At 41.3% G+C, this 13,614-nt stretch overlaps 1 protein-coding gene across 8 annotated transcripts in view; it reads right to left on the reverse strand.

Annotated features, from left to right (window-relative positions):
• The window catches only part of GRAMD1B (GRAM domain containing 1B), a 333,834-nt gene that overhangs the window by 193,550 nt on the left and 126,670 nt on the right, over nt 1-13,614 (reverse strand). For 6 of the 8 annotated variants that reach the window (XR_011967771.1, XM_072612892.1, XM_072612890.1 and 3 more), the window contains exon 2: nt 26-103. Coding sequence is in view for 5 of the 8 variants with exons in the window: in XM_072612892.1 (XP_072468993.1) it covers nt 26-103 (78 nt within the window). In the remaining 3 variants the exon portion in view is untranslated. The remainder of the gene's footprint in view (nt 1-25; nt 104-13,614) is intronic. The other 2 variants (XM_072612891.1, XM_072612889.1) reach the window with 1 other exon arrangement.

Consider the following 13,614-nt stretch of genomic DNA (forward strand, 5'->3'; position numbering starts at 1 on the left):
AACACTCAAATAGGGTGGAACTTACCTCTCCTCCCGGACCCGGGGGCTCAGGAATCGGCTTGAATCATCCTCATGGCTACTCTGTTGACTGCTCTGCTGACTGCTGAGGGGAGAGACACACAGATAGACACAAGCTTAGCTCAGTGCAGCTCTTGCCTCAGAAATGGACACATCCAGTATAATCAACAGATTGGAAAAGGGCAAATTTTCCTCTGAATTTAGCCACCCAAGTGCAAGGGGACAGTGGAACACTGATAAGCAGTGCTTAGTATAGTGCTTAGCACACCCTAGGCACTTAATAAATGCTTACTGACTTACTGACTGTGAACATGCCAAATGACATGGACCCAATACAAGTTCAGTCTACTGCACCTAACCTTCTACCCTTTGCCTTTGTAGTTTTAGGGAAAGGTTCCTATTCTACCACACCAAGTAAACATTCTCCATGTGCCTCAGTTTCCCAAGGCAGAATACAGAATCATAATTCCTATTTCTCCTCTGTCCTATACAGAAATGCACAGCACTAGGTGTAGGACTCAGGCAATGGCAGGGCTAAAAGGAATGACACAGGGTCATTTTGTGTATTCCCCTGTATCCCACACTTGGTCATTCTTAAATTAGGTATGAGGGTAAATGAGAAAAAAGGGTATCTCCTGCATTTAAACATTTCTAAGAAATGCAATTTTGTAACCTCATTTCTTTTATTTAGCAAACCTTAAACTCACAAAAATCTTTCAGATAATCTAATCTCTATCTTATGTTGCAATTCAATTGCAATTAGATGATCTCTGAGGTTTCTTACAGCTCTAAATTTATTATCCTATTAACTCTTCAACTGACCTCACTAAAAATGAAACTCGCCAGTTTGTTCATTATAGAAATACACTACATAATTGATAACGCTTATTTATTAGTTATTCCAAACAAATATAAAATACAAACATCTAATACTCTGGATAACAGGGAAGCTAGGTGGTGCAGTGGACAGAGCACCACTGCAGGAGTCAGGAGGACCTGAGTTCAAATCTCACCTCAGACACTTGACACTCACTAACTATGTGACCTTGGGCAAGTCACTTAACCCTAATTGCCTCATCCTGGGTCATCTCTAGTCATCCTGATGAATATCTGGTCACTGGATTCAGATGGTTCTGGAGGAGAAGTGACACTGGTGACCTGCACAGCCCTCCCTCACTCAAAACAAAGTCAAGTGCAAGTCATGTCATCATTTCTCTGATGGCATGGTCTTCTTCGGCAACGAAGGACAAACACACACTCTGGATAACATAATCCAACATCAGTAAGATCCATCCACATCAAATACCATTACAATGGATGTATCTAAACAAAAAAATTTATCTTGGTGTCCCAGTAGAATAGCAATGGTGTTCATGCTTGTGAAACTCAGCCTTACAATATATTATTCTGCATAACATATGTTCAAGCGCCTATTCACTCTCTAGTCATACTCCATCAGAAAGACAAAGTGATTGTTTCAATGCATATCAGAAAATAGCTATTAAGCTATTCTCTTCTGCAACCAAGTCCCTTCACTTCAATTATTTTACCCGTTTCTATCAGAGAAAATCTTAGAGGCAACTGGTGGCTCAGTGGATAGAGCACTGGGCCTGGAGACGGGAAGATCTAAGTTTAAATCCAGCCTCAGACATGCCTAGCTCTGTGACCCTGGGCAAGTCACTTAACTCTGACTGCCTGACAAAATGGATCCACTGGAGAAGAAAATGGCAAACCACTCCACTATCTTTACCAAGAAAACCCCAAATGAGATCACAAAGGGTTGGCACAACTGAATGTAGTGAACAACAAAAATCTGAGAAAATCTACCTGACCTTATAAACTTACCTTCAGAATAATATAGACACAACACTTAACGCTCTTTTTCTTTCCTCTCCAGTCTGTTTAAAGCTTGTTTAACCTGCTAATTTACTGGCTCTCAGTTATACTTCATCTCTAGTCTTTGTAGACATGGGATTCATTATAACAAAGTTCCTCCACAAAAGAATGTTCTATTTACCAAGCATCTACATTCATGTGAGACTATAGGAAATCCCATATTGTGGAACTCCAAAGGACAAAAAGATCCAACTTCATCTCACTGACCTCGCATTTTAAAGCTAAAACAGGGTCACCCAATGGAGCACATAGAGAAATGCTAAAAAACATATACTATTAGGAGGAGAGGCCAAGAGTCTACCCTACCATTATATGGTAGAGGTTAGAGCGTTAGACTTGGAGTTAGAAAAAAAAAAATCATATCTTGTCTCAACTCGGTCATCTTTGAATTGGGAGAATAATAGCTGTAGTACCTACCTGAGAGGGTCATCGCGAGACTCAAATGAGGCAACAAATGTAAACTTTTCCATATCTCAGTACCATAATTTACTATTGTTATCATTGACGGACTTGATGGCTACTTCAAACAATCCAAAAAGCCCAAGATCAACTAGTGTTGAGATTTTGTTCTCTAAACATGTATGGTTAGATTCAGTTTGCTCCTTTCCAGGGATATCCTTCTCTAACACACTATGGGATCTGAGTTTTGCAGATACAGAGACCAGGAAAAACACATTTGGGATGTAAGGTAAACTCCTTAAATCCACTAGATGTCAGTATTGGCTTCCAAACTGGGGCTAGAAACTTAAATTGTGTCACAAAAGCTATATTCAGTGGAAATACAAAGGTTTCATACTAAACACAGGCCCACACTACTGCATTGCCTCTGCAACCATCCATCTACTTACAGAAAATAATATTTCCTGATAATAGCGATGATCAATTTTCTTTTGTCTAACAGTTATAAATCAATTTCAAAACAAAAGAACTACAGAGGAAAGAAAAAGAAAAAAATGAGAGGGAAGAAAGGAAGGAAGGAAGGAAGGAAGAGAAGGAGGGAGGGAGGGAAAGAGGAAGGAAGGGGAGGAGGGAGGGAAGGAGGGAGGGGCTTCTGTTCTAATGGAGGAAGATAACACATTAGGGGGAGTTAGAAAGAAAGGAATGGGGATGATTGTGCTGGGAAATGGTGAGAAGACAGCCTGATTTTAGCTAACATCATTTATGCCGTGCTTTAAAGTCTGCAAAAACTCATGACATGTGCTCCCTCCTTTTGTCTTCAAAATGACTTCTAAGAGGCATCGTAGTGTAGTGCACAGCTCAGAGTCAGGAACACCCGGGTTCAAGTCCCTCTTCTGATACATATTAGCTGTCTTCTCCCTAGGCAAGTGCTTTAGGCCAGTGGTGTCAAACTCAAATAGAAATGGATCCTTGCACATGGCATAGTGACTTAGAAAACCACATGTTAATATTAACAAAATAAACTAGAATACCAATAATATAGGTAAACATTTTCCAATTACATTTTAATCTGGTTCATTTTTCACCTCTGCTCTAAGCAATCCCCTAAGACTCTAGTCTACACCCAGGGGGCAGCTAGGTGGCGCAGTGGACAGAGCACCAGTGCAGGAGTCAGAAGGACCTGAGTTCAAATCTCACCTCAGACACTTGACACTCACTAGCTGTGTGACCTTGGGCAAATCACTTAACCCCAACTGCCTCATCCTGGGTCATCTCCAATCATCCTGATGAATATCTGGTCACTGGATTCAGATGGCTCTGGAGGAGGAGTGAGGCTGGTGACCTGCACAGCCCTCCCTCACTCAAAACAAAGTCAAGTGCAAGTTATGTCATTATTTCTCTGATGGTATGGTCTTCTTCGGCAATGAAGGACGAACACACATAGTCTACACCCATTCAGGGATTAAGACTAGGTAAGAAACGAGGCAAAGTATGGCCTCTTCAAACTGAGACCTGTTAAAGACCTTAGTTTAAAAAGGCCAAGGTCTCCCACGGCATCTGAGTCATCTCCAGTCATCCTGATCTATATCTTACCGCAGGGCATGATATCAGGAAGGTGGTGTCATGACTTGCAAATAAACAGGATTTAAGTGAGGGAGGGTTGTGTAAAGTCACCAGACCCACTTTTTCCTCTGGAGCCCGTTCACTGGTAAGTCATGACATCATCTTCCTGATATCATGGTCCTCTTTGAGAACGATCAGACAGACATTAAAAACAAGGACTCTATGAAGCCTGCTTGAGTAGAAGGAAAAGTTCCTGGTATCTATAAAATTACAGGTCCAGGCCCTATCTCTAGTACAGTAATTCCATGAAGTAGGCAAATATTATTAATCCCATTCCACAGGTGAGAAAACAAACTGAGAAATAACATGCCAATGGTCACAACAGTTAGTCAGTGATCATGAGAACTTCAACTCTAGGTCTACAGTGACTCCAAACAGAATGTTCCCTCTACTACAGCATGCCACCTCTCTTAGAAATCCATAAAAACCAGAAGAAGAAGGAGTCACGGGGATTTTTCCTAATAAGGATCCCTAAAACTCTGTGATATTTTGCAAATACCATCATTTAAGCATTTACTGTGTGCTAAGCCCAGGGAGTTAAAACTCCCTGTCCTGAAGGAACTTACATTCTAAAAAGGGAGACCAACTGCAAACAACAATATGCATACAAGCTATATACAGGATAAACTGGAGGTAATTACACAGGGAAAGCAGAAACATTCAAGAAGAAAGGGAAAGGCTTCTTTCTGAAGGCAGGATTTTAGCTGAGAAAGCTAAAGTGTTCCAGGAATGGGGCGTAGTGCTTCTAGATAATAGAGTACATGGAGAGAAGGAAAGTATAAAAAGCCCAGAAATGTAGAAATGGGTAAAGTTAAAAGCCAAACAGAGGATTTTATATTTGATCCTGGAGATAATGAAGCTATTGAAATCTAACGAGGCAGAAGGCTGTCAAGATACCTTGTCCATGACACCAGAGAGGTGTTGCCAGGACATGCAAGTAAATTGGATTTAAGTGAGGCAGAGCTGTGCAAAATCACCAGCCTTACTTTCTCTTCAGGAGCCATCTGGGTCCAGTGGCAAGATATAAAACAGGACAACCAAGGATGGCTCTGGATACAGTGAGAAACCTTGGCCTTTATAAACTAAGGTCTTCAGCAGGTCTTAGTTTGATTGAGACAACACCTCATTCAGTGATTAAGGCTAGGTAAGAAATAGGACTGAGAATGGCCTCTTTTACCTAGTCCAGAATAAAAGAGAAAAGCAATCTGGGAGGGAAAGACCCTCAGGTTTCTGGCCCAAACAGAAATAATTACTATTTACCTTGCCTGAGCTAATCAGGGCACATACAATGATCAAGTGGAAACCTGGGAACCGATTGCTGGCCAGTCAATGAGAGCCAGAGTGATTTGAGTTTAAGGCATGGAATGTGGATAGACAAGGCAGAGAGACACCAAGTAGAAGGCTTTTGTGACAGTCCAGGTGTGAGAAGAAGAAAACCAGCCCTGATACTGAATCAGACTTGAATAACCTAAATAGAACCCTAGCCCCATAGGCCTCCTACTACACCCATAAAGCCAAACAACTCCCCCAACCCCCAATCCTCTTCCTTTCACTGTCTCCCAGTTCAGGTCATCCCAATGAACCACTTGCCAGGTGGGGCAGTTCCACCACCCTCCCAGACTGAATTTTCCTACCACCACACCACAGATCCTGGTATCTTATGAAAATATGGTTCTATATCAAATCAGCCACCTGACATCACTGTGGAAAAAGAAAACCCCATACCAGAACATGAGAAGAGTGTGTGATGTCAGCCCTGAGGGCAGCCTTGTGAAACACTCCACATTAGCTTATCCTTTCTTGGGGTGGGAGTGTAATTTGGACTCCACAATTTTCAAGATAGGGATAATTTGGAGCCAATCCAGTAAAGGGCAATAACAGTGATGAAAGTTACTGTTAATGGGTATTATGAGGAAACTCCAAAGGAACTGAGATGATTTAAGCTGCAGCCAGAATGACTATAGGAAGATTAACATAAATACCATGCCAGTGAAGTGTAAGAGGTTCTGCTGCTCAAGACTGGAGGAGAAAGAAGGGCTTAACTGATAGCAAAAGGGATTTAGGTTAGGCATGAGGCAGAAAGCGATGACTTAAATGGGCTACAAGAAAGTAAAATATGCTACAATGAAAGGTTAGGGAATCTCTTTCTGGTGAGAAGCTATCTCACTCATCCTATAGCCACAGAGTAGCCCCGAGAAAAATGAGCTCAAGGAACACTACCTCCTAACTCCTACCTGCCTCCTAACTTTGCTATTCCCTGGCTTGCCAGGGGTCAAAGCCAAAATACCCACAGGGATGTGCTGGTAAATATTTAACGAGTGGCTCTCTGAACACAAGGCAGGCATACACACTTAAGTTTAATTTGTATTAACATTTTCTCCAGCAATTTCTTTTTTAAAAATAGTATTTTATTTTTTCCAGTTACATGTAAAGATGATTTTTAACATCCATTAAAAAAAAATGTTGTTATAAATTTTCCCTTCCTCCCTCCCTCTCCTCTCCCTAGATGGTATTTAAGCAATGTTATGTAGGTCATATATGTTCTCCAGCACTTACTTAAGGCTAGACAATCAAAAAACAATAAATCAAGCCCTGATTGGTAGGTCTGTCTAGTTCCAAAAGAGCTGGCTCCAGCACCCCTCTGGCAATACCAGTAACTTCCCAAAGAGTTAGAAAAAGACTTTGCAATCTAAGATGATACAAGAACCAGAGAAAATCACTGATAAAACGGTCAGACAAGCTCCCCACAAGTGGCCAGCCAAGTCTCATCTTTTAAAGCCCTACTCAAAGGCCAGCAACCTTTTCCCACTGTAGTAACCATTTTCATCCCCCCAACATTATACAGTTGTTTGGCAACTCTCTTGTTTATATTCACTTATTTTAACTGTTATAATTATATGTTGATATGTCCCATTTCCATACTCAACTTAGAAGAAGCATGGTATAGGCAATAGAATGCCAGACTTGGAAGTCAGGGATAGCTGGGTTCAAATCCTGCCTCTGATACTTCCTACCATGGAGATCACTGTCAGTTTTCTTATCTGTAAAATGGGCATCATGATACCTCGTATGTATTATCTCGTGCCTCAAAGATTTGTTGTGAGGTAGGACTCAAATGACATAATTTATATCAATGCCATTATTACTACTGTTATCCTGGAAGCTTTAGGAGGGCAGGGACAACACGTTCTATAAATTGTATCTACCCTTGCTACATCATCAGAGTGCTCTCCACATAGTTCAAGTTTAATTAAATGACTCCTAGCCACTAGGTAGGATTTCCAGGGACTTTAGCCTCTGCTCCTCCTTCTTCCCCTCAGCCACTAAACTACAGGAACTACCACCATAAACCAACTGAACAATGCCCCTTGTCCTCTAAGAAGTAAAACTTTGCCACTAAGGAATGTAAATATGCTTCTTGTGTCCCCTGAACCTGAACAGATCAGTGCTTAGGAATTATCAAATCATAAAATCCTAAGGCAGAGATGAGCACAAAAGGTCACATTTTCTATCACCCTTCTTCCACGCAGGGACACATGGCTGATCACTGATGACAGGTCAGAATGTGTTCTTGTGCTCAGTTCTTCCTCTTTGAATTCTGCAATTTGCCCTTTACACAGATCACAGAATAGTAAAACTGGAAGAGACTTTAGAGACCACCCTTATTTTAGGGCCAAGGAGACTGAGGCCTAGAAAGGAAAAATGACCTGTCTGAGGGGTCAGACCCAGGAGGTCCAATAACATCAGCACCAGTACTCTTGCCCCTTTACTATGTCTCCTCTAGATCTCTCAGGTAGGAGATGGGCTGGTGGAGGAGGGCAAGTAACAAAGGAGCAGGGAATTAAGAAATAGGTGAATTGTTCTTTGTAGCTGAGGTGGATGTGTGAGAAATGCTAAGAAAAATAATAGCTGACATTTATAGAACACATAAGGTTTATAAAGGGTTTTACATATTCAGTCTCCCTTGATCCTCATTACAAGCCTCTGATGTGGGTACATTATCCCTGTTTTATAGAAAAGGAGACTGAAGCTCAGAGAGGTTGGATGACTTCTGCAGCTACTAAATATCAGAAATGAGATTTCAATCCCAGTCCCTTCTTGACCCCTTATCCAATTAGCACACGGGAAAGAAAGGCTTTTGAGGTGATATCTGGTTCCTTACACGGTAGGTCTAGGGATTCTAAAATTCTCTAGAAAATCACTATCTATTTGGACACGCCATTGATTGATCATTCTTCTCCAAAAGCTCAAACACAACCTTCCAAATCACCACAATTTAACTTAATGTTTCTTAGACTTTAGAAATCAACTAGTCCATTTCCTTGTCCAAACAGGAAAAGCCTTAACAGGTTCCAGAAAGATGTCTATTATGTCTTTACCAATCTTAATTACAAAGTTCTTGGGTCGCCCAATTTCAGTCTCACTACACCCTTTGATTTGGGTCATCTCCCTTACCAGTGCCCTTACTACCTTTTCATTATGCCTGATAATTATATTCTCAGCCTAAGAGACCACAAGGTCAACTTTACTTTTCTTTGTTTCCTTTTCTTTAGTCATCTTTCTTTAAAAAGAAAAATGACATTTAGGAAAAACACAGGCTTCCTAACAAATATGGAATGGCCCTGCAAAACACTCGTTTGGTTGTTGTTTTAATTGTGTCGAACTCTTCTTGACCCTATTTAGGGTTTTCCTGACAAAGATACTGGAGTAGTTTGCCATTACCTTCTCCAGCTCATTTTACAAATGAGGAAACTGAGGCAAACAGGATTAAGTGATTTGTCCAGGGTCACGCAGGTGGTAAATGTCTGAAGTTGTATTTGAACTCAGGTCTTCCTCATGCCAGGGCCAACATTGTATCTACTTCTCCACCTGGCTGCCCCACATAAATGTAAAGAAAGATAACTGCTCTAAAAAGCAATGATGAGTGTAGACAAATGGGAGAAGGATTTTACAAACTGATGGAAAGTAAAGCAAGCAGAACCAGGAGAACATTCACAGCGACTACAATGTAAATGGGAGGAATAACAACAAAACAATTGAAAATGATTGCTGAAAATGATCAGGACTCTGCCTGGCCCCAAAGAAAATACGTGAGAAGGCAACCCACGTACAGAGTTCTTTGCTGAAGGGGGGAACTATAGTTGTGGAACACCATATAATATCAGATTTTTTTTCAACATTTTGGTTAGTTTTGTTGAACTGGTTTTTTTCTTTTTTAAAATTCTCATAAGGCATGGCTGACTCAAAGGAGGAGGGAAATACTGGGAAATGTAAGTGATATAAACAAAAGATATCAAAAATTCATTTAGAAATGTAGTGAGTACCTATTGTGTGCCAAGTCCAGTATAAGGCAAAAATATATAAAAAAGCACAGATATTGTCTCTGCCCTCCAGTTGGTTATAGGATGGACCTTCTAACTGAACACTCTAGTCCAAAAATAATCTCAACTCCCGCTACAGTTAAACTATTTCTTCTGCCTGACCCAAGGTACTAAAACCTACCAGTCTAATCTTCAAAACACAGTTTTCCCCCACCTAGCTCCCACTTCATCACTCAAGATGGGTCAGCTCTCATGTTTCTTTTGCTTTTGATCCTCCCAACATTGTCTGATGGCACCTTCAGAGGGTGGATATGGAGAAAACTAGAAACTTAGTGGGGAAGAGAGGAATTTGAAACTATCAGTCAACATATGACTTTTTTGAATTTTCTGGCTTCCAAAAATCAAACAGAGACATCACATATAAGAGCTAAATAAAGTTTATTTCTCCACTGAAGTATTTAGAGATTTTTCACAAGCTAAGAATACCTCATCAACAGTGAAATTTTGATATTCTCCCTCAACACAATCATATATAAAAACCACACATCCCATTCTAACTCTGCAAATAGACTTTAAGTTTGGTGGGTGAGAGACCTGGTTTGTAGAAATCTCCATTTTAACTTACTCCAATGACTCTCAGCTGAAAAAGCCTCCACCTCCCCAAGAAGCCTCTTTGCTCCATCCCTCATTTTAATAATTAAGTCTTGGGAGCCATTGCAAAGGGTAAACACAAATTAACTAGGTTGTTTAATGGTAAACTCTGCAGCACCCATAGGGGGAGAGAAAATGCTGGCTAGAGGGTACATAACTGATCTTCAGGCCCATTATAAGACTGACCAAACCCTTGAGGTCATGAAATTCCAAAGGGGAAGTCTACTCCACCCCACTAAAAAATTCCTTCCTTCATTCCATTACCTTACATTTAGAGGATGGGGAGGGGGGAGTGAAAAGAGCCTGGCTATTCTGAGAATCTTCCAGAAGATTCAGATTGCCACTCTGCAAAAACTCCTTTAATACATAAATGATTAAAAATACCATTATAACTAATTGCTTCACTCCTCTCTCGATCAAGCCTTTATATATAGGGCATAGAGGTGGAGGGGGCCTTAGATGTAATTCAACCATCTCTCATTTTTATAGATGACAAAACTAAAGCCTAGAGATGAGAAGTAACTCTCCAAAATTAGCCAAGTCAAGATTTAAACTTGGATCCAATGATCTTTCCACTCTACAAGAGGTTCTCCATCTTCTGGCTTTCTGCAAACCTCCCCCAAATCCCTTTTCAACATGAAAGGAAATAAATTCAAGAACTTACCATCCATACCCATATAAAAATCAAACAGATTCATTTCAATAGAATTATTTACTATCCCCTTTGACAAGCTTCTCATACTCACCTTGGGGAGCAATATATCTCAAAAGTTGGGACTGATACCATCATATCATTTCCCCTTCCCCCTAAATATACCCTTGTAATTCTTTCTAGGCTCCATTCTCACCCAAATCCCTCTAATCTCAAGTGTCTTTACTTCTTCTCCCAGTCCCAGACCCTATTTTACCCCAAACCATCCCAACCAGTCTTAACCTCTCTATCCCCAACCTTGGTCTCTGTCCTTCACATTCAGGTACTAATAGTGGGAGAATATCTTTCTCCTATGTGAAAACCCACAAAAGGAAAAAGCTTCTTTTAGCAGCCTCTCCTCCTCAGGATGTGCCCAGCTACCAAGGGACTGGCTGAAGTTCAGTCTCATGATTTCACCAAGCAAGGGAGAAGCTGATAAGTAAGGAAATGTCACCTGAGAATACCTGAGTTGGCCGTTTTCCTTTATCAACAGGGCCTCAGGCTCTCCAGCAGCTGAAATGACCTTCCGGTCCATGTTAGATGATGCAATTACTTCCCTTCAGTACTTTTAGTTCAGTCCCATTAAATAAATATTTATTAAGGTCCTACTATGTGCCAGGTGAACGATGAAACAGTCTTGCTACCTTCTCTTACAATTGGGTGGAGGAGGGAAAACGGAAGAGGGAAATGTGAAATGTACACAGGTGAGCATAGTATAAGGTATGAGCAACTAGGTGGCATAGTGGATAGAGTCCTGGAGTAGGAAGACTCAATGTCCTGAGTTCAAATACGCCCTTAGACACTTACTAATTGTGTGACCTTGGGCAAGTCACTTCACCCTGTTTGCTTCAGTTTCCTCATCTATAAAATGAATTGGAGAGGGAAATGGTAAACCACTCCGGCATCTTTGCCAAGAAAGCCCCAAATGGGGTCATGAAGAGTTGGATACAACAAAAACAACTGAACAAGAACAATTAAATGTTCCAGGCACCAAGCTAAGGGCTGGGGATAAACGATTAATTTTTTTTTTTTAAAGGCTGTCTCGGTTCTTCTACTAGGAGAGCAAATGAACATATGATGGGATGGAAATAAGCACTTGGTTCAATATAGCAGGAACAAAAGAAGAGGAAAAGAGTAAAATATGGCTGGAAAGGTTAAAATCAAATTATTATTAAAAGTCAAGGGGGCAGCTAGGTGGTGCAGGGGATAGAACACCAGACCTGGATTCAGGAGGATCTGAGTTCAAATCTGGCCTCATATGCTTACTAGCTATGTGACCCTGGGCAAGTCACTTAACCTCGCTTGCCTTCCCCACCCATCCAAAAAAAAAAAAAAGTCAGGCAGAAGTTTGTTTGTACTTTATCCTACAGGCAATAGGGAGCCAATGAAGGTTTTGGGGCAGGAGGGTAATATAGTCAAACAAACATATTAGAAATGAAACTTTGGCATCCATATGAAGGGGAAATGAAGAGGTGTTGGGCCTGGAAACAGGAGTCTAGAATGAAAGTCTAAAGTAGGGTGGCTACACTGGGACTAAGAATGCCCTTCCTTCCCTCTCTCACAGCCTGGTCTCTCCCTCAAAATTAATATGGTGACTTGGATGGATCACTAATTCTACTGTTCAAAGGACAGGGAGCCTAAGGGAAATCCCACCTCTTGCTTATATAGCATTTCAAGACAAGACGTTTCGCCCTGCTGCATGGCTCCTGCCTACCTCCCAGTTCCACTGCTTTTATCTTTAGCTCCAAAGGAGATAAATTTATAGTTGAACATTTCTTTTGTTCACCAAGATGAAAAAATGAAAACATTCTTCAAATTAAACCTTTTTGGCCTTTGGTCAATTTTCCTGGCAACCGCTGTTGGAGAGAGCAGGGTTGACAGCAAGGGCCTAAGAATGGGGTCTCTTAGCTATGACCATCTGCTGGGTCTACATCAGCCCATCTCCCACACAGAGCTATTCTCTGGCATCTCTGATGATTCTGACCGTCCTTAAAAAAGAAGGCGAAAGGTACTGCTTAATCTCTAACAGCAGATAACAACAAACAACCCCCACATTTCCTGATCACAGTAAACTGAACCAGGACTGGGAAGGCCTGGGTCCTAGGCCCAACTTTTCTACAATCTAGTTGTGATTAGACACTTTGGCTCTCCACACATTTATAAAGGGAGGATATTGTTCAACGTGACTAGTAAGGATTCTTGATTCTGGGATTTGAAGATCCTTATTCTCCCAATATCAGCTTAGCATTCCCCTGGGAGAAATTAAACCTTGATGTCCCTACTGGCCTCTAGTCCATGCCAGCAAGTAAGTCCCTGCTTCCCTCAAAGTTTCTACTCAGAAAGAACAATTATGTGAGTCATCTGGGATCAGGGAAAGGGCAAGGAGTTGCAAATGACAGAATTTAAGAAAGTTTGAGACAAGTACCCCCCAACCTTGTTTTTTTCCTGAATTAGAAAATGTTTTTGAGTGACTTTGGCTGAGTGTGCTAGCTTGGGCAGGTCAGATGCCTCTGTCTTAACATTTTCACCCCCTGAACAGCTACCTTTTTTCCCTTCCTACTACTAGGAAGAGACTGAAGCTCTCACAGGATAACTGAGGCTCTCTACCTCTCCTTTCTCCCTGATCTCTGCAATTCCTTCCGAAAGTCCCTTTCATGAATCTGGGTTTTATCACCTACTGCTCCCTCCAGAAACATCCCACTCATTCTAACTACCTTTTTGAAGGAGCCCTGATTTTAATTCCCATACCCTCCAAACTCCAAACTACAGTCTACGCCATGGCTGGTTACTTGTGCCTATGGCATGGCCCTTCTCTCCATGGCCAAAAGCATAAAGGAGTGGCATGTATTGCCCTTAACCTTGTCTTTATAAAGTGTCTGCCTCTATTCTCCCTAAAAAATCCAGAAGTATCACAGAAGGTAGCCTGCCCTGACCTAGCCCTTTCAGACTAGAAGACCAGATGTTTGCCATCGAACTCTTCAATTACTGACCTTGATCTCAGTGGGACCTCAATCA

Source organism: Notamacropus eugenii, chromosome 5 (genome assembly GCF_028372415.1).
Source record: "Notamacropus eugenii isolate mMacEug1 chromosome 5, mMacEug1.pri_v2, whole genome shotgun sequence".
Classification (NCBI taxonomy): Eukaryota; Metazoa; Chordata; class Mammalia; order Diprotodontia; family Macropodidae; genus Notamacropus; species Notamacropus eugenii.